The sequence below is a fragment of the Peromyscus maniculatus genome, chromosome 2, assembly GCF_049852395.1.
Source record: "Peromyscus maniculatus bairdii isolate BWxNUB_F1_BW_parent chromosome 2, HU_Pman_BW_mat_3.1, whole genome shotgun sequence".
NCBI classification, from domain to species: domain Eukaryota; kingdom Metazoa; phylum Chordata; class Mammalia; order Rodentia; family Cricetidae; genus Peromyscus; species Peromyscus maniculatus.
The window spans coordinates 29861302-29882311 of record NC_134853.1 but is presented as its reverse complement, the minus strand read 5'-3'; the positions used below and the strand labels follow the sequence as shown (position 1 = coordinate 29882311).

Sequence of the window (21010 nt, the reverse complement as noted above, 5' to 3'; positions counted from 1 at the left end):
CTATGTATATCAAGTTAGCCTAACTGCCTGCCTCCCAAGTGCTGGGATTAAAGGCGTGCGCTGCTGCTGCCGCTGCCGCTGCCACTTGGCCAGATACTTCCTTAACTTCTTTTTCTTCCTTCCTTCCTTCCTTCCTTCCTTCCTTCCTTCCTTCCTTCCTTCCTTCCTTCCTTCCTTCCTTCCTTCCTTCCTTTCTTTCTTTCTTTCTTCCTTCCTCTCTCTCTTTCTTTCTTCCTCTCTCTCTCTTTCTCTCTCTCTCTCTCTTTTGGTTTTTCGAGACAGGGTTTCTCTGTGTAGCTTTGTGCCTTTCCTGGAACTCGCTTTGGAGACCAGGCTGGCCTCGAACTCACAGAGATCCTTCTGCCTCTGCCTCCCAAGTATAAGATTTTTATTTATTTATTTTGTATACAATATTCTGCCTTCATGTACCCCTACCCACCAGAAGAGGGCACCAGATTTCATTGTAGATAGTTGTGAGCCACCATGTGGTTGCTGGGAACTGAACTTAAGACCTCTGGAAGAGCAGCCAGTGCTCTTAATCTCTGAACCAACTCTCCAACCCTGCTTTCTTTTTTATTATTCCGAAGTTAGAACTTGGGATGGGATATCTACAGCCTCTTGCCACAGCTGCATTTTTACTGAGCTCTCTTGTGAGAAAAGTACAGTACTAGTTGTGGGAGGGTTAATTGTTGCTCACATTTCCAGCTCCTTCTTTATAGAAATGGAAAGGTCATGCTATGTCTGTAGTTTCTTCACAACATAGGAGAGTCCATGTAGCCTGCTGAACTCTTTTCTTGGCTTGCCTTTTTCCCCCCCAGTGCAAAGATGGCAAAAAACAAAACAAAAACAAAAGCAAAAACAAAAAAACCCAAAACAAAATAACTATCATAGACTTCAATAGAATATATTTTTCAATAATTAAAAAGTATTGCTTTCTCTAATAAGTGCCAGTATAGTGCTTTTATATTTCAGTATCTCCAAAAGTATAGTGAATTTATATAGCTGTGTTAATTTCTTAAATACTTCCTTTAAAAACCTATTTATCCATTCATTTATTGTATGTATATGTGTGTGTCAGAGAAAGAGAGACACAGATAGAGAGAAAGAAAGAGAGTGAGCATGCACAATGATGTATATATGGAGGGAGGTAAGAAGACAACTTTTGGGAGCTGATGTAGTCTGGGCTAGCTTGCCCAAGTGCTTTCAAGCAGTTCTCCTGTTCCAAATCTCCCGTCTGACCATAAGAATGCTGGGAAATGAGCTGGAGAGGGTGTTTATTGGTTGAGAGTACGTATTGCTTTTCTCTTAGACCTGAGTTCAGTTTCCAGCACCCACATATGGCAGCACTCATAAAAATGTTGTTTGTTTTTGCTCTTTTTTTTGGGGGGGGGGCTGCTGTCCAGCTCCCAAATAAATCATACGGAGACAAATTGTTACTTATGCATGCCTGGCCTTAGCTTGGCTTATTTCTTGCCAGTTTTCCTCAACTTAAATTATCCATCTACCTTTTGCCTCTGGGCTTTTCACATTCTCTTACTTCTGTAAATCTTTTTCTTACTCCGTGGCTTGTTGTGTAGTTGGGTGGCTGGCCCCTGGAATCCTCCTCCTTCTCTGGATCCTAGATCTCCTTCTCCCAGATTTCTCCTCTATATTTTCTCTGCCTGCCAGCCCTGCCTATCCTTTCTCCTGCCTTGCCATTCAGCTCTTTATTAGACCATCAGGTGTTTTAGACAGACACAGTAACACAGCTTCACAGAGTTAAAAAAATGCAACATAAACAAAAGTAACACATCTTAAAATAAAATTCTACAACAAATAAATGATAAATAAAACTTTTTTTATGTGGGTTGTGAGGCTTGAACTTGAGCTATCAGGCCTGTTCATCAAGCATTTGGAGTTATCTCCTGGACCTTGTTTTTTTTTTTTAATCAGAATAATAAATTATGTTTCTGGCTAATGAGACATGCAGTGTAATTTATATGCACAGTACAGTGTTTATTCTGTACTGTCATGGGAAGGTGACTATTTTATTACTAAATTTTCTTAGAATGTCATTTCAATTAATTTGTTTTCTTTCTTAAAGGTATTGGATATAAATTCAAAGAGCTTGAAAACATCGAAGAGGGCCAAACATTGGTGATTGGTGGAAAAGAAATAGAAATCCTGGGTACAGTCTCTTCTGATGACTTCAACAGCGGCAAATGTTTTCAGGGTGCACATGGAAGCCCTGCTGTCCTGAGTTCTCAGGCTGCCAGGAAATGCTTTTCTAACCCCTTCAAAAGTGTTGGTCAGTCAAGCCAGTCAAAGGCAAACAGACCGAATGCTTGGCAAAGCTGCAAACCACGCCATGACCCACATGCGCCAAGTAAGATTTTAGAGACCGTTTGAACCTTCTCTCTTCATTGTCCAAAGATTTGGGACTGAGGATTGATGTTTAAATTTTGTTTTAGAATTTGCAAATGGTTGAGGTCAGGCCTGGGTTACATAGTGAGTTGAAAGCCAGTCTGGACTATATATTGAGACCTGTCTCAAAAACCTCAAACCAAATAAAACAAAAACAATTTCAGGTGAGGGACTGGAGAGATGGATTAGTGAGTAGAGTCACCTGCTGCCAAGTCTGATGACCTGAATTTGACCTTTGGGACTCACATGGTGGAAGGAGAGAACCAACTCCCTCAAGTTGTCCTCTGGCCTCATATCTATTCCATGGCATGCACACACCTACACACATACATATATGAAATTAAAAAAATTTTTTTGAGCTGGGCGGTAGTGGGATACCCTTAATCCCAGCACTCAGGAGGCAGAGGCAGGCTCTCTGTAAGTTCAAGGACAGCCTAGTCTTCAGAGTGGGTTCCAGAACAGCCAGGGTTGTTATACAGAGAAACCCTGTCTGGGAGTGTGGGGAGAAAAAAAAGAAAAGAATTTTGAAAATTGCAGGTGTGTGGGGGACCCGCCTTTTCCCCCAAGGCACTCTTGAGGAGTGAGGGATAAGAGATTTAGATAGAAGGATAGAGGGGAGAGAGACAGAAACACAGGATAGCTTTGGGAGGGCCTGGATCCTTATCCACCAGCCCCTTCTCTCTCTTCTAAAGGGCTTTTTATAGGAATGCCAAGGGGTGGAGCAAAAGACCTCCCCCTTGCCAGATCAAAGCACACTGTACATCCAAGTGCAGACCCTTCCAAACACCTGGTAACCACTCACATGGTCACTCCATCCCCTTATGCAGCCCTGATGGGTAAAGCAAGCTCACATCTCACTAGGGAACCTCTGTAGGTTCCCACATAGGTGAAGATTATATTCAGATATACCCTTTGACATAAAGAGTAATGCTGAAATCAAATACTCTTGGGAGTTATTTGCTAAAGTTAAATACCTTTGGGAGTTATTTAACACATACGTTTGTAATCCCAGTGACATATGCTGATCTTGGCATTTGGTATGCATCTGTAGGGATTTCCAGGTTCTTGTTTTCCAGAAGGAAGCATTGAACAGGGCTATAACTACAACAGGAGCAGTTTATTAGTAAACAGTATACTTCCAAGGAGGGAGGAACAGTTTAGAAGCTCTATGGCAACACTACACAAAGGATGGACACTTTTATATTCAGGTATCACAGGCCTTTTGGCTTGTTTGCATACTTTGGGCTTCTTCGGGAGTGCTTCCTATTGCATGTAGCTCACATTGAGCCATAGGTCATCCTCTCATTTCTGGTGTCTTCTGTCAATGGTTCCTGCCTGTTCTAGTTGATCTGTGCTTGGAGATCCCAGCCTTCTTTGCCAGGAGGCTTATCTCACATGTCAATTTTGTAGTTTTGGGGTAGGTCCTTCCTGACCCCACTCTCTACCCTGTCCAGTCTCAGCTCCTCCCTGAAAGCTTTTTCTGAAGTATGAGGATACAACTTATAGCCACTTCTTGCTGTGGGGGAAGGAGTGTAGTCCCTTCCTATTAGAGACCACAGAATTCTCTCTGTTCACCCACTGATGGGAGAAGAGGACCTGGACTCCTGTGGTAGGAATTGGCTGGGGTCCCCACATTACAAGTTGTCTAGAGTTGCTGTGTCCCCAGTGACACAAAACAACAGAGGGTCCCCCCTTCTGCAGGTCAGAGAGACTGGGAAGGAGATGCAGAGTCAGCAAGAAAAACAGAGACTTCTTTGCTGAGGGACAGAAGCCTCTATTTTATTCTTTCTGCCTTGTTCTACTCTGTTCTTCTACCCTGATGTTTCCCCGCTGCTTTCTCTTTCCTGATGACGTCTTTTCTCACTACTTCCTGATGTCTTCCTTCTCTGTGTCTTTATTTTTCCCTTACAGCTTATCTACCCCAGCAAAATATTTCAGGCTATATAAAAATGACAGTGTGGTTACATCTATTTTTTAAGTGAATGATTACAATGAATACAAGTAAAAAAACAACATGTTTCCCATTTCTCTGACATGACTAGACGTTTTATGTATTACAGGTGAAAAACAAATTATCCCCAATAACCCACATACAGTTAAACATTTATCTTTTAGACATCTCATAGAGCAGGAGCCTTTCAGCCATAACAGTTTATGTAGGCAGTAGTTTTTATAATTGCCAGAATAACAGGTTACTAGTTTCACTTTTCATATTTTAGAGTCCTGTTCAATTATCTTAACTGGCCATCTCATTCTTTGTTTTTTAGTTATATGAAGTCAATTGTTTAAAGTTTTGTTTTAGCTGTGATGCACACAGAAACCTGTGAACACATTTCCCAATATCAAAAAGTATTTGAGCTAACTCCTGGGACTCATTTTTTTTTCCTTCATTGTTAACCTAAACCACAGCCTGTCTTCAAGAGAAAGTCATAAGTCCTAGTTGCATGACACTTCCTTGTTCTTATTTTCTACCCTCTGAAGCCCCTGCTTTATCGGGGTGGGGGTAACACTATGTCCTACCTTTACCTATATTAGTTTTCCCACTAAGCTAACCTCTATCATAACCCCTTACTACATTTGTTAAAAACCCTTAATCATCAAAATTCTATTTACACTAACACTATTATTGTATAAAATCATTGCTTCAGTTAAACAATACAGCTTAAGAGGAAATCATCTTAATAATAATCCACAGGTAAAAATGCCCATTAGAACAGGATATTTCCAAGAGAATCACACTACATTAGGCAGTGGGGATCTCCCTACACCCTTCACACCATGCTGTTGCAGAATATTATTTTAAGGTGTGTTACTTTTGTTTATGCTGTGGAGCATTTGTTTAATGATGCAAAGATGTGTTGCATTATTTTATGTTGCATTTGTTTAACTCTATGAAGCTATGTTACTGTGCCTGTCTAAAACACCTGATGTTCTAATAAAGAGCTGAATGGCCAGTAGTGAGGCAGGAGAAAGATAGGTGGGGTTGGCAGGCAGAGAGAATAAAGAGGAAGAGAAATCTGGGAAGGAAAATCAAGGAACGGGAAGAGGAGGAGGAGAGGAAGAGAGGAAGACATCAGGGGCCAGCCACCCAGCTACACAGCAAGCCATGGAGTAAGAAGTATAGAAAGGTATGTAGGATAAAGATAAAAGCTCAGGGGCAAAAGGTAGATGGGATAATTTAAGTTAAGAAAAGCTGGCTAGAAATAAGCCAAGCTAAGGTCAGACATTCATAAGTAAGAGTAAGCCTCTGTGTATTTATCTGGGAGCTGGGTAGCGGGCCCCCAAAGAGCAAAGAGCCAAAAGAGTTAAAAAACGAAACGAAAGAAACAAACAAAAAACACTATGCCAGATACCAGAGGAAAGTGGCAGAGGCAAACATGTAAAGCAGAGCAGTAGCAAAGACATTCTGAAGCCGAAGCTCTCTGGGCCTTGCCTATCTGGTGGACCGAACTCCTGCAGTAGAGGTACCTACCACCTGCTGCTTCTCTGTCATGGCCACCAGCACAAAACCAGCATTTCTTTGTGAGCATTAGGCAGTGTGTTAACTAGTTTTGATAAACTTGACACAACTAGAGTTATCTGAGAAGAGGGAACCACAATTGAGAAAATGCCTCTGTAAGACTGGCCTGTGGGCAAGTGTTAGTGCATTTTACATTTTTTAATTAGTAATTGATGTGAAAGTGCCCAGCTCATGTGGGTAGTGCTACCCCTGGGCTGCTGCTTCTGTATGCTATGAGAAATCAGTCTGAACAATCCATGGTGAACAAGCCAGTTAGCTGTGTTCCTTGGAGGCCTCTTCATCTGTTCCTGCCTCCAGACTTCTGCCTTGAGTTCCTGCCCTGGCTTCCCTCAGTGATGGACTTAAAAGCTGTAAGGTAAAATAAACCCTTTCCTCCCAAGGTTGCTTTTGGTCATGGTGTTTATCCCAACAGGGTTTCTTTTACGTCTAGGGCCATCAGTTCCTGTAATAACAGCCGTCATTATGATTTAACCTTTGAGTTTAGGAGAGAGCATTCTCAGGCTATACAAGAAAGCACACACTGATGACTGTATACTGATAATGTGACAAAACACAAAGAGCCGTTTTAAGAGGGACTCTGTGGGGGATGGAGTGGATGGATCATTGCTAACTGAACAGAGATGTGTATGTGACTATACCACATGCAGTGGACGCTTACTCACTGACTAGAATCTATTCTCCCTCCCTTGCTCAGCTCTTCATTCCTCTCTTTTTCTTTCTTGTTTATTTTTTTTGGATTGAATTAAATTTTAACCATGTTGTTAACATGCAGACATACTCTAAAACCAGTTTTGATGGATTAATTATCTTCAGATTTATCGATTGTCAGTCATCTTGTTATGTTTGATTTTTATATTTGGAGGATATTTCAGTAATCCTTTAGATTGTGTTACCTTATTTCTAAAGAATTAGATTACCATTTGATAGTTAATTCATGCTACTTTGAAAAAGCTCATGAATTTGACATTCATGAATGTAATAGTTAACTTTAAGCAAATAATGACAGTTAAATCAATAGGAAACTTGTCATTCATTCTCAGTTCTGGTCAATGTTAATAGAAGTGATGGCCTCTGTCAGTGTGTACAGGCCTTAAGATAAAGAAGCCTTTATGTTGAGCTTGGGAAGTCTCTGCAGAATGGAAATCTATGAACATTGGCAAGTCACATGACTTCAAGTGGGAGTGGCTCTCTGCTCTCTGAAAGGTGGGGTGCTGTGCTTCCTGAATTAGACAAGAATGAATTTCAGTGTCTGCAGCACTTGAGAGACTACGAAGTTATAACTTCCTCTCCTCTCCTCTCCTCTCCTCTCCTCTCCTCTCCTCTCCTCTCCTCTCCTCTCCTCTCCTCTCCTCTCCTCTCCTCTCCTCTCCTCTCCTCTCCCCTCCCCTCCCCTCCCCTCCCCTCCTCTCCTCTCCTCTTCTTTCTTTTTTTCCTCTTTTGGCCTAGAACTCCCTACCCTCCTTCTGCCTCTAGAGTGCTAGGATTATAGGTGTGTGTCCATCCCTAGTGCACGCACGCACGCACTTCGCCACAAATGATGGCAAACTGTTCTGGTGTAGAAGTAATGGGAATGAGATAATGTTGCTGAAAGGGATATTGCCTTTATACTTTGACCTTATTTTAAGATTCCCTGGTTATGCCGCCGCCGGACAAGAATCACCAGTTGCTGTTCAATAGGAACTGCTTTCCTCTCGTGGATGTGGTGGTAGACCCTCATCTTGTACATCACCTCCGATCACATCAGAGAGAGGGAATCATCTTCCTCTATGAGTGTGTGATGGGAATGAGGTAGGAAAATAAATGATAACAATTAGGTGTTTTGAGAAGAATCTGATAGAATGAACCTCAAGTCTGCACCATAAATGTTAGCTAGTGGAAAAGCACCTTGTACTAAATGTGTGCATTTTTTCCACAGTGGTTCTTGGTAGAAGCCATGTGCTAGATGTCCTGCTGAGAAGCAGGCATTCAGGAGCAAGGACCTTAAGTTAGGGTCCCCCATTATTTATTTAATTTAGTCTTGTACAAATATTATTTCATTTGTTCCTCACGCAAACCCTGAAGTTAGGTAGGGAAAGTACCAGGTTCACTTTATGGACAATGCTAAGAATAGAGAGATTTACTTTCCCAATTCAATGGCTAGTAAGAGGCAGCATTCGAGATGGAGTATGAATGGTCGGCTTTTAGGTTGAAAGCTTTTTTCACTAAACCATGTGTCTTCTAAGATGTACCTATAATATAAATATATGTACATGAGCTGGGCTGTGGTGGTGCACACATTTAATCCCAGCACTCAGGAGGCAGAGGCAGGTGGATCTCTGAGTTTGTGGCCAGGCTGGTCTACAGAGTGAGTTCCAAGACAGCCAGGGCTATACAGAGAAACCCTGTCTCGAAAAACTCCCAAACAAATAAACAAACAAATAATGTATGTTTATAGATGTGTGTATACACACACACACCCTCACACACTTACACACACATGCACACAGACTCTTTTTATGCTGGAGATTAAATCCAGGGCTTTGTACATACTTTTCTTACCTCACCAAATTTTTAATCCTCTTTTACACTGAACCAACTTCTTATAGGCTTCAACAAAAGATTCAATTCCAAACTTATTCATGCTAAGTTTATGCTTCTCTAGTCACAAAGACATGTGGTTACAAAAAGTGTATTTGTTGGAAAGCACCATTTCTTTGGCTTAAATCTCACAGGAGCATAAGCAAGCTGAAGGATGTTAATGGCTGAGGAAGTTGAAGAGAACTCAGGAAGGAATGTTAAGAAGTGCGATGGTGTATCTTAGTTCCTTTCAGATCTCACTTCTGTGAGGAGGTTCAGTCCAGAGCCGACTGAGAGTGACACCTGAAGCTCTTCACGAGCATCTAACTCTTTTTTTTTTTTTTTTAAGATTCATTTATTTATTATGTATGCAGTATGTTTTACTGCAGGCCAGAAGAGGGCACCAGATCTCATTACGGATGGTTGTGAGCCACCATGTGGTTGCTGGGAATTGAACTCAGGACCTTTGGAAGAACAGCCATTGCTCTTACTCTTAACCTCTGAGCCATCTCTCCAGCCCGAGGATCTAACTCTTGATGAGTTTATTGATCCCCTTCGTGTGTGTGTGTGTGTGTGTGTGTGTGTGTGTGTGTGTGTGTGTGCGCGCGCGCGCACGCATTTGCTCGTGTATATGGACACTAGGGGTCAATTTCAGATGTCCTTTCATCTACCTTGTGTTTTGAGATATGGTCTCTTGTTGACCTGGACTTGCCAGTTTAGCAGACTGGCCAGTGGGTCCCTGGGGATCATCTGCCTATCTCCACCTCCATTGCCCTGGGATGCCACCATGCCTGGCTCTTTATATGGGCTGTGAGGTTGAATTTAGGTCTTCATTTGTGCTGCAGATGGGACCGTCTCTCAACCTTGCTTATTAGTCCTTATTTCTAATAGAATACAATTTAACAAACTATATTTATATTTTCAGTAATATTCTTAATTCCATTGGACATAGTAACTTTTAAATATCATGTAGTTATCCAAGAGCTTAAAATATAAAGTAGTATAAAATGTATGATTTGAAAAATACTCCTAATGACTTTTCATTTTAAGTTATATTAATTGTAAGATGTCAGACCTTTACCTAAGCTATTTTGGTTGAGAACTCCATTGTCTGCCAGAGAGTTATAAGTTCTTATTGTAGAATTTATTTATTTTAAGCAATTTCAATATGTTTTGAAATCTAATACTGAAATTGATTGAAAAGTGTCCAAATGTTAATGATGAGAAACATAGCTATAATTAAATTATCCCGATGTAGATATAAAATTGGAATTCATTTCTAGTATTCAACTATTTATAGATGACAGTAATGGAGGGTTTATATTCAGATCCTTAATTTCAGATTCATGTTTTGGTAATTAGTTCACAATATATAATGGTTATAATTGTCAAAGATTCAAAAGTGATAGGTTACAATCACTAGATGAAATACTAAACTAATTTCTAGGGTCATTATTACCAGGTTCCTTCCTTTATGATATCAGGGCATGAAATATTTTCCCATTGTGATTCAAGAAAGTGTCCTTATTTCTACAGAGCAAATGGCAGATGTGGTGCTATTCTTGCTGATGAAATGGGCTTAGGGAAAACATTGCAATGTATCTCGCTCATCTGGACGCTACAGTGTCAGGGACCTTATGGAGGCAAGCCAGTAATAAAGAAGACACTTATTGTCACTCCTGGAAGCTTGGTGAATAATTGGAGGAAAGAATTTCAGAAATGGCTGGGAAGTGAAAGGATCAAGATATTCTCTGTTGATCAGGTAAGGGATTTTTAAAGGGTTAAGCCCTGGCCATTCTGAAAATATCCAGCTTTTTAAGTCAGCAATTCAATTTTTAGCTTTCTGAATGTGTACGATCCACAAGCCCCTTGCACAGAAATGGAGTTTTGACCTGTTTTGTTTTCAAGTTGTTATGGCATGGTTACCTTTGGTTCCACAGAGTCAGATGCTCAGGTCCTGACTCTCAGTGTGTAAGTGCTCATTTTCTTTCAGTATGCTATGTAATCTCATCAGCTGGAAATGCAGCTGGACACATGTCTGTAGTCCCAGAACTTTGAAGGCCAGAAGGAGGATCCAGAATTTGAGGCCAGCCTGAGCTATATAATGAGACCCCAGCCTACACACACACACACACACACACACACACACACACACACACACACACACACACACACACACTATTCATATAATATTTTTACACTATAGTTTAGCCTAGTTTACATTAAAAGTGCTTAAAACACTTAGCTTGCAGCTTGAAAAAGTCAGATTTTGTATTTGGGCAGGTGTCAAAAGGACACTGAGCTGGATTACTGATGACTGTGGAGTTTCTTAGAAGAGTTACTAATGACTTGGGCATAGAGACAGGGGCAACAGCATGACTAGAGAGTCTGAGCCCCAGCACAGAGAGACAGCATGGCAGAGTCTCTGAAGAGACTCAAAGGCCAGGTGGCAGAAGAGGGAGTCTCTTCATACACCTCTTGAGGATGGGGGCAATCTGGACACACAGGCAGGAGGTGCGGCCGGGGTGGGGACAACATGGACAGCCCTGTGGTGTAGACTGAGTAGATACTTCCCAGCTGAGATGCCGTGGAAGTGGCCAGGCTGCTAGTCTAGGTTCACAGACAGTGACCACTATAGCAGGTGCCGGTCGGTATCCGGGAGGGGAGGCCTGAGCAGAGGCTGCCTGCTAGCTCTGTATACAGTCAATCCCCACCTTACAAAATCCATTTTAGAGTAAAATGTGGAATATTTCATTTGTTTTACTGAGTACCGAGAAAACAACAGTTTTATGAATATCTTTTTTTTTTTTTAACCATTTCAAATGAAAATATAACCATTGGGAGTCATCCAATGACTTTTAGAAGTGCTTTTAGAAGATGGGGCCTTTGGGAGTTGATTAGGATTAGATAAGGTCATAAGGATGGAGCCCTAGGATACACTGGACCTAAAGGAAGATAGATCAGGTTTTCCTCTCTCTACCATGTGAGCCAGAAGACTTTCCCAGCGAAGCCAGGGAGATGGAAGGCTTTTAATGGTAGCAGTCAGGGTCTTCCTGGGCAGGCTGGTCCAGTTGATGCTGCCCGATACTGTTAAGTTAGGATCATCTATGTGGGGCTTTGTTGGTACCAAGGAGGCTCTGTTGCTCATGGGTAGTTTTGGTCTTTTGACTTAAAGTGTTCGTTAGTCAGGTCCCTTGTTTGTGGGATCTAAAGCTCTTGTAGGGGAGAAAAACCTAGTAGAGTTCAGAAGGAAGGAAAAGAAACAAAATGACTTAGCTGAGTCAGTGCCTGGGACTGCCTGTTGTTCACAATCTTGACATAGCCCAGTGGGACCCAGACAGGAAGAGCTAATGGATTCTGTCTTAGGTTACTGATGGGCAAAATACGTTGCTTAGATTTGATTTCATAGTTTATGGTTTATCAAATATTATTTTTCTCTCTTCAGGACCATAAAGTTGAGGAATTCATCAAGTCTACATTTTATTCGGTTCTTATCATCAGTTATGAAATGTTACTGCGTTCCCTAGACCAAATTAAGACTATAAAGTTTGACCTTCTGATCTGTGATGAGGGGCATCGTTTGAAGAACAGTAGCATTAAGACAACTGCAGCCCTCTTGAGCCTCCCTTGTGAGAAGAGAGTAATTCTGACTGGTTGGTAGTCACTCTGGGGAAGACACAGTGGGATTTTTGCCTAATGAACTTTTACAGTTTGTAATCTGATGCTTGACTTTATAAAAAGAACTAGTGGGGGTGGGGAATTCACATGAATAAACCTGTGTTAATTGGTTCTGAATCTTCCAATCTCTGTGGAATTTTCTGCAGCCTTGTTTCTGGGCCTTTGAGGAATAAGTTTAGTGGTAAGGAATGTAGGTGCTGGGGCTGGACTGTGCTTGGCTTCTCAGTCTGGTGGTGCTGCGGCTACATAACTTGAGGAAGTTAGTTAATGTCTCAGTACCTCGGTTTCCTTGTCTGTGAAACGGATGTGATGGCATCCATGTCATAAAGTTGTGAGGGCCAGAGGAGTGGATGCATGTAATTGGGACTCCCTGTCATGTGGTAAGCTTTTCAAGTACCTTTCAGCTATTTTTCTGTGTGTGGTGCATATGTATGGCTTAGTGCTGGCCAAAGATTCCGGCCTAGAGTGTCTGGAAAGATGGGTAGATCACATGTAATACAAGAATCTCGTTCTATCTGCTGCTTTTTAGCCTAAGGCCTAACTTAGAGTCTGAAAGTTTCTTAACATAACTTTGCTCTCATACTTTATCTTGATATGTTACCATTCCTCAGTTTTTCATTCTGGCAGGAGAAGGAAGAAAGTTTTATTCATTTCTAATAATACCAGTTTCTCCATTTGCTACTCAAGATTCCATTCCCTATCATTTTACACTTAAAATTTTTATGTACATGAATGTGTATATCTCTGTGAATGTATGCTGTGTATGCATGGGCAGGTGTACATGGAAGCCAGAAGAGGATGTCAGATGCCCTGGAACTGGAGTTTCTGTTGGCTGTGAGCTGCCATATGGATGCTGGGGACTGAATCCAGGTCCTCTAAAGAGCAGAAAATGCTTTTAACCTCTGAGTCATCCCTCTGCCTCCCTATTCCCTACTGGATTGAGTGCTTCTGGGATGAATTGCGGGCATGATCTCTGTGGGATCTTGTCTTTTGTTTTTTCTTTATGCATGCCAGAGCCCTTCTGTGAAGTTACAATGGGATGAGGGAAGGACTATGAACAGCTACTTGTTTCTTTTTCTAAGTCTTCTTACCGATAGAAGTATATCCCAAAGCAACAGAGAAGGGCCAAGTCTGCCTTCCTTTCTTAGCAAGTTGGGGTAACACATCTTTAAACAATTTAGTTCTTTTACTTCTTATTTGTCAAGTAGGTCTATATTAGCCATTACTAGTGGAGATATTTAAAACTGTGCTTTAAAGGTAACTGAGCTGGGGTGATACTGGACACCTGTGACCCAAGCATTCAGAAGACAGTTGGGAGGATGGCCAGCCTTCTCTACATATTGAGTTCTAGGTCAACCAGAGTTATATATTGAGACTTTGTCTCAAAGCAAAAACAAAACAAAACAATAATTTTGAGCCAAGTGTGGTGGTGCACTCCTGTACCTGAAGCAGCTTAGGAGGAAGAGGCAGGATGACTGATCACAAGTTCAAGGACAGCTTAATGACCCTGACATGTTTAATGGTCTTCAAATTTAAGGTTTTATTTATTTGAGACAGTCTTACTGTATAGCATTGGCTGGCCTGGAACTCATGGGCCTCCTAACTCTGCTTTGTAACTGTAGATATCAAAGGCACATGCTATCACATTCAGCTCTGTTTTTAAATTACATGTTATTGATCTGTTATTTATCTGTCTTTCTGCCATTTTGTGGTGCTAGGGGCTGAAACTAGGATTTTTTTTATTTTTAATTTTTTAAAATGGAAAATAAATTCTTTTCTCACACAATATATCCTGATTATAGTTTCCCCTCCCTCTACTCCTTCCAGTTCCTCCCTACCTCCCCTGTGGATCCTCTCTATTTCTGTCTCTCATTAGAAAAGCACAGGCTTCTAAGAGAGAACAACCAAACTTGACAAAATAAAATATATCATGAAGCAAAAACTATTGTATCAAAATTGGACATGGCAGCCTAACAGGAAGAGAAGAGTCCCAAGAGCATGCACAAGAGTCAGAGACTCAAGTCGTTCTCACGCTCGAGTCCCATAAAAACACTAAGCTAATTAGTAAGCTCAACGATACACACGGAGGACCTGGTGCAGACCTGTGTAAGCCTGGTGCTGCTGCTTCAGTCTCTGGGTGCTCATGTGCACCTTGCTTAGATGATTCAGGGGGCCTTTATGAGGCAGCTCTTTGCAACTGAGCTGGATCTTTGAACCAGTTCTTTGCTCTTAGATGACAGGGCATTTTGCTCCACATGTGATGTTTCTCCTTCTACAAAAGTACAAGTTTTCATATGAACATGTGCAGTGTTACATATGTGATACTCAGTTATCCATAAGGGGAGAAATTTGGATTTTTGTTTTCTGCTATTTTCTGGCTCATTGTTATGAAAACATTCAATTGGTGTTGACTAGAAAGCGGTCAGGATTTAGATAAGTAATAATTATGTTGATCTCTTAGGGTTGCCATGATAAAAATGTCACAGGCTATGTGGTTTAACCAACACTTTCCCCGGGGTTGTCAAGACTAGCAGCTCAATACTTAGGTATATTATGTGGGTCGATTGCTCTGACCCTTAGCCAGAGGAACCACTCTTACACCCCTGTTTCACAGGTGATGAATTGTGTAAGCATCCTGTTCAAGGCTACACAGGGAGGAGGTGGGTTCAAAACATGGGCAGCCAGACTCCAGAGCCTGCGCCCAGGCACCTCTCTGAACCAGATGTAAAAATTCACATGATTGCCGGGTGGTGGTGGCGAACACCTTTAATCCCAGCACTCGGGAGGCAGTGACAGGCAGATCTCTGTAAGTTTGAGGCCAGCCTGGACTACATACAGAGTGAGTTCCAGGAAAGGCACAAAGCTACACAGAGAAACCCTGTCTCAAAAAACAAAAACAAAAACAACAACAACAAAAAAAACAAACAAAAATCACATGATTGTTGATTTAAGCTTTGATTTGGCTGCTCTTCTTTAGTTTTAGGGTGTTTGCTTATATTTACTGCTCTCAGGGAAGAAGGCACAAATTTGTACAGAGACTGGTGATTATAAAACAATTTAACCTCATCACTTTTCTCTCTCCTTAGGTACCCCAGTTCAGAATGATTTGCAAGAGTTTTTTGCATTAGTTGATTTTGTTAATCCAGGAGTATTAGGCTCTTTGTCGTCTTACAGGAAAATATATGAAGAGCCCATCATTATGTCAAGAGAACCTTCTTCTTCCAAGGTATAATTTCCTTTAATGACTTTTTTCTTAAAGAGCAGTATGCCTGGAAGAATCATAATTTTGGTATTCACTTACATACTATATTTTATTAAATCTAAGATAATACCAGTAATAATCGATTACACGGTTCTATGTATTTCTAAAGAGAACACCACTAAAATTGTAAAGAAAACATTGATTGTTAAAAAGTATCCTAGGTGCTGAGGCAGGATTTCTGGAATCTAGGGCAGTCTGGGCTACAAAGTATGACTATTTAACACACACACACACACACACACACACACAGGCTGTGACAGATATAGTGGTGGCGCATGCATTTAATCCCAGCACTCAGGGAGGCAGAGGCATGCAGATCTTTGTGAGTTTGAGGTCAGCCTGGCTTACAAAGTGATTCCAGGATAGCTAGAGCTACACTGTGGGATCCTGTCTCCAAAAACTACACCCCCAATTCCTCCCCCAGCCCCCCCCCAACAATACACAAAATCAAATCTACTTTATTTATTATTTGTTTGTTTTTGGTGAAAAGTCTCCTGTAGCTCAAGCTGACTTTGAACTGATCCACCCATTTCCCCAGTGCAGGGATTGTAAGGATGTGCCACCAAACACAGTTTTATTAGGTGCCAAGTGCTCAAACCTAGGGCTTCTTGTATGCCAGGCAAGCAGTCTAAAAACTGATCAGCATCCCCAGTGCCACATCTGTTCTAGAGAAGTTCAATTATAAAGGTAATCTGTCATCATATATTTTATTAAGCATTTTACACAAATCAAAACAAATAATGGCTTATGTGAATATTTAATAATTGCATGGAAAATGTTATGGTATATTATATAAAAATAGTGTTAGTCACTTGTTGACTTAATAGGTTGAGACAGGGTTTCATTATGTAGGTCAGGCCAGCCTGGAATTCATGTCTAGACCAGATTGTCCTTCAACTCACAGAGATCCATCTGCTGTATCTATTAAGTGCTGGGATCAAAGGTGAGTACACCACACCCAGCCCAATATAACACATATTTTAAACACTGTAAGTGGGTCAAAGGTTAAGAGGTATACACTGGAGGAATACAAAGATGAGCCGGAATGAATGGTAATTTCTTTGCATGAAGCTTCATTCCAGTACCTTGAAATTTTCCTTTTTTGTGTGTAGCATGCATGCTACAGTATGTGTGTGGTCAGAGGACACTTTCAGGAGTTCTTTCCTTCCATCAAGTGGATTACAGGTTCCTGGGATTATTCTCAATGGTCAGCAGTCTTTACCTATTAAGCTATCTCACCAGGTCAGCAGTAGTTGTTTTTGGTTAATTGAAATAGACTTTAGATTTCTTATAGTTCTGTGTAGAACTATCGTTTCTATATTGTCTTCAAAAGCTTTATTATATTTGTAATAAAAATTAATCTCTTAAAATATAAGGGGAATATTTATATATGTAAAGTTTTGTATGCTCAAAAGATTCTATAGAGAACTTAAGCATATATTTTATTAATATTATATTTTGACTTAAAATATGCATTTATGTAATGAACAGTGTATAATGTCTTGGAAAGTGTCAACAGTGTCCTATGATAGTAAATTAAAAAAATTATTTATTCTTTCAGAATTTCATACCTGCATACAATGTATTTCATTCATATTCACTGCACACCCTTGCCCTGCCAATTCCTTGTGGATTGATAGCCCATGTCCTTTTCTTTTTTAAAACAACCAGCTGAATAATCCATTAGTGCAGCCCTTATAGGTACAAGTGCAGGTCACACAACTGGGACTTGGTTTTCCCCCAAACCATGCTGTATTGTTGTCTGGTTGAGCCTGAGCAGGCAACCACAGCTGCTGTGAGTTTATGAATGAAGAGCAGGCAACCACAGCTGCTGTGAGTTTATGAATGAAGAGCAGGCAACCACAGCTGCTGTGAGTTCATGAAGAGCAGGCAACCACAGCTGCTGTGAGTTCATGAAGAGCAGGCAACCACAGCTGCTGTGAGGTCAGGAATGAAGAGCAGGCAACCACAGCTGCTGTGAGTTCATGAAGAGCAGGCAACCACAGCTGCTGTGAGTTCATGAAGAGCAGGCAACCACGGCTGCTGTGAGTTCATGAAGAGCAGGCAACCACAGCTGCTGTGAGGTCAGGAATGAATTGGTCCTGTCATACCCAGAAGACACTTTTGCTCTTCTTTCTCCCATCTCTAGCTTATAGTCTTTCTCCCTTGTCTTTTGAGATGTTTCCTGAGCCTTGGAAGGAGGAATTTACCACTGGGGCCTATGAGCTCCTGTCTGTCTCTCTCTATTGGCCTGTGGATCAGGATGTAGCTCTCAGCTCCTCCAGCACCATGACTGTCATGTGATGCCATGCCCCCTGACATGATGACAGTGGACTAAGCCTCTGAAACTGCAAGGCAGCCCCAGGAAAATGGCTTCTTTATAAGAGTTGCCTTGGTCATGGTCTCCTCACAGCAATAGAGCAGCAGCTAAGTCACCCACCAACTGCAGTTTTACTACCCACATACTCATTCGTGTGGCCGTTCACTGGAGCATGGTAGACCTGCCAGGGGCCACATCCTTAAAGAAACTGACCTCCCTCTCCCAGAAGCTATCAACTGTCATTAGGTCCTCAGCTAAAGGTGAGGGCTCCTGGGCCCCTCCATAATGGAATGTTGACTGGATTGATCTTGTACAGAAACCAAGGCTGCTGTGGCCTCTGGTTCTCACAATCTTCCCAGTCTCTCTTCTGCAACAGTTCCTGAGCCTTGCAGGGAGGGGTGTGACATAAATGTCCCATTGTGACTAAGCACTCTACAGACACTTATTCTTTGAACTCTCACCAGTTGTGAGTTTCTTTGTTAATTACCATCTACTGCACAAATAAACTTCTCTGATGAGGTCTGGAATCTGTACTAATCTATGGGTATAAAGATAAGGATAGAAGAAAGATACTACGTCCATTTAGCAGAATAATAGTAGTAGATTTACCACTGGGGCTTATGAGCTCCCCAAGGAGAGGCTCTTGGCCTGATTTACAATACCAGGCATGTATTTCCTCCTGTGGAGCAGGCCTGAAACCCAATCAGCAAGCAGGTCTATGCTACTACTGCCTCCATGAGATCCTGCCACACCAGTTGTTATTGTAGCTCACAGGTCTCACAACAAAGTAAGACTTTTGATTCTTTTTCTCCCCCAGAAGCCTGCACAGCACCTTCCAGTACTAGAAAAGCTATCCAGCAGAGGGAAGCTTCCTGGTCAGGGACAACTTGATTTCTCCATGTCTTGTGACCAAAGTGTGTGGTCTTACCCTAGGCATAGGGACTTACCATCAAGTTCTGATGGACAACTAAGAGCAATGGCAAAAATCCCCCTATATTTTGGGGGGATTTCCAGATACCCCTAACCAACAACTCATGGGAGGCATCTCACACCTGATACTAGCCTTTTTTAGGCAATCTATGGCTTATGAGAGGTAGTTTTATCCCTGTTTAGAACTCCAACTAAGTCCATATGTGTGTAATATAGAATATAATAAATATGTAAATATCATATAATAATAGGTTTTCATATAGTCTTTTCAAACATTCTTAGTATTAGCTACCCCCCCCCCCCCATCAAACATTTGGTATAATCATTTAATTGACCACAATCTCTGGAAACTCTATTCTGAAAAGAAGCTTTCATATGACAGCTGTAATGATGCACATCTCTAAAATCATCAGCAAATTTTCCTCCTTCCAAGGCTCAGGAAACATCTCAAAAGACAAGGGAGAAAGACTATAAGCTAGAGATGGGAGAAAGAAGAGCAAAAGTGTCTTCTGGGTATGACAGGACCAATTCATTCCTGACCTCACAGCAGCTGTGGTTGCCTGCTCTTCATGAACTCACAGCAGCTGTGGTTGCCTGCTCTTCATGAACTCACAGCAGCTGTGGTTGCCTGCTCTTCATGACCTCACAGCAGCTGTGGTTGCCTGCTCTTCATGAACTCACAGCAGCTGTGGTTGCCTGCTCTTCATTCATAAACTCACAGCAGCTGTGGTTGCCTGCTCTTCATTCCTGACCTCACAGCAGCTGTGGTTGCCTGCTCTTCATTCCTGACCTCACAGCAGCTGTGGTTGCCTGCTCTTCATTCCTGAACTCACAGCAGCTGTGGTTGCCTGCTCTTCATTCATGAACTCACAGCAGCTGTGGTTGCCTGCTCTTCATTCCTGAACTCACAGCAGCTGTGGTTGCCTGCTCTTCATTCCTGACCTCACAGCAGCTGTGGTTGCCTGCTCTTCATTCCTGAACTCACAGCAGCTGTGGTTGCCTGCTCTTCATTCATGAACTCACAGCAGCTGTGGTTGCCTGCTCTTCATTCCTGAACTCACAGCAGCTGTGGTTGCCTGCTCTTCATTCCTGACCTCACAGCAGCTGTGGTTGCCTGCTCTTCATGAACTCACAGCAGCTGTGGTTGCCTGCTCTTCATGAACTCACAGCAGCCGTGGTTGCCTGCTCTTCATTCATGAACTCACAGCAGCTGTGGTTGCCTGCTCTTCATTCCTGACCTCACAGCAGCTGTGGTTGCCTGCTCTTCATGAACTCACAGCAGCCGTGGTTGCCTGCTCTTCATGAACTCACAGCAGCCGTGGTTGCCTGCTCTTCATTCATGAACTCACAGCAGCTGTGGTTGCCTGCTCTTCATTCATGAACTCACAGCAGCTGTGGTTGCCTGCTCTTCATGAACTCACAGCAGCTGTGGTTGCCTGCTCTTCATGAACTCACAGCAGCTGTGGTTGCCTGCTCTTCATTCATAAACTCACAGCAGCTGTGGTTGCCTGCTCTTCATGAACTCACAGCAGCTGTGGTTGCCTGCTCAGGCTCAACCAGACAACAATACAGCATGGTTTGGGGGAGGACCAAGTCCCAGTTGTGTGACCTGCACTTGTACCTATAAGGGCTGCACTAATGGATTATTCAGCTGGTTGTTTTAAAAAAGAAAAGGACATGGGCTATCAATCCACAAGGAATTGGCAGGGCAAGGGTGTGCAGTGAATATGAATGAAATACATTGTGTGCAGGTATGAAATTCTGAAAGAATAAATAATTTTTTTAATTTACTATCATAGGACACTGTTGACACTTTCCAAGACATTATACACTGTTCATTACATAAATGCATATTTTAAGACACTGGGCCTGGTGTGGGCTTTTGAAACCTCCAACTGAATCCCGTGACAATTTCCTCCAAGGCCACACATCCCGATCCTTTTAATCCTTTCAAATAGTGCCACTCCCTGCTGACCAAGCATTTAAATACATGAGCCTTATCACCAAAGTGGTTTATAAAAAAAGTTCAAGAAGTTGGGAAGTGTGGCAAGTTGGGGTTCATCTGGGAGGAGATGGGAGGAGGAGTAGGGAGAGAATATGATAAAGATACATTCTATGTATATGTGAAAGTCTCAAAGAATTAAAGATCATGATACGTTTTGCTAAACCTAGGGCCCTGAACACACTCTACTATTGAGTTAGACTGTCCACATCCTTGTATTTCATTGCTACTGTTGAGAAGGGTCTTGTGTGGCTTGGTAGTGGTATACACTGTAATCTCAGTGTCCTGGAGGTAGAGGCAGGAAGAGTGAACTCAAGAGCAGCCTGTATATGAGTTATG

The 21010-nt window shown here is 41.9% G+C and overlaps 1 protein-coding gene across 4 annotated transcripts in view; it reads left to right on the top strand.

Annotated features, from left to right (window-relative positions):
* Rad54b (RAD54 homolog B) overlaps positions 1–21010 on the top strand; it is an 88420-nt gene that overhangs the window by 58565 nt on the left and 8845 nt on the right. For 3 of the 4 annotated variants that reach the window (XR_013048987.1, XM_006974939.4, XM_042270841.2), the window contains 5 exons: positions 2084–2365; positions 7549–7711; positions 10016–10241; positions 11925–12132; positions 15244–15383. Coding sequence is in view for 3 of the 4 variants with exons in the window: in XM_006974939.4 (XP_006975001.1) it covers positions 2084–2365; positions 7549–7711; positions 10016–10241; positions 11925–12132; positions 15244–15383 (1019 nt within the window). In the remaining variant the exon portion in view is untranslated. The remainder of the gene's footprint in view (positions 1–2083; positions 2366–7548; positions 7712–10015; positions 10242–11924; positions 12133–15243; positions 15384–21010) is intronic. The other variant, XM_042270840.2, reaches the window with a different exon arrangement.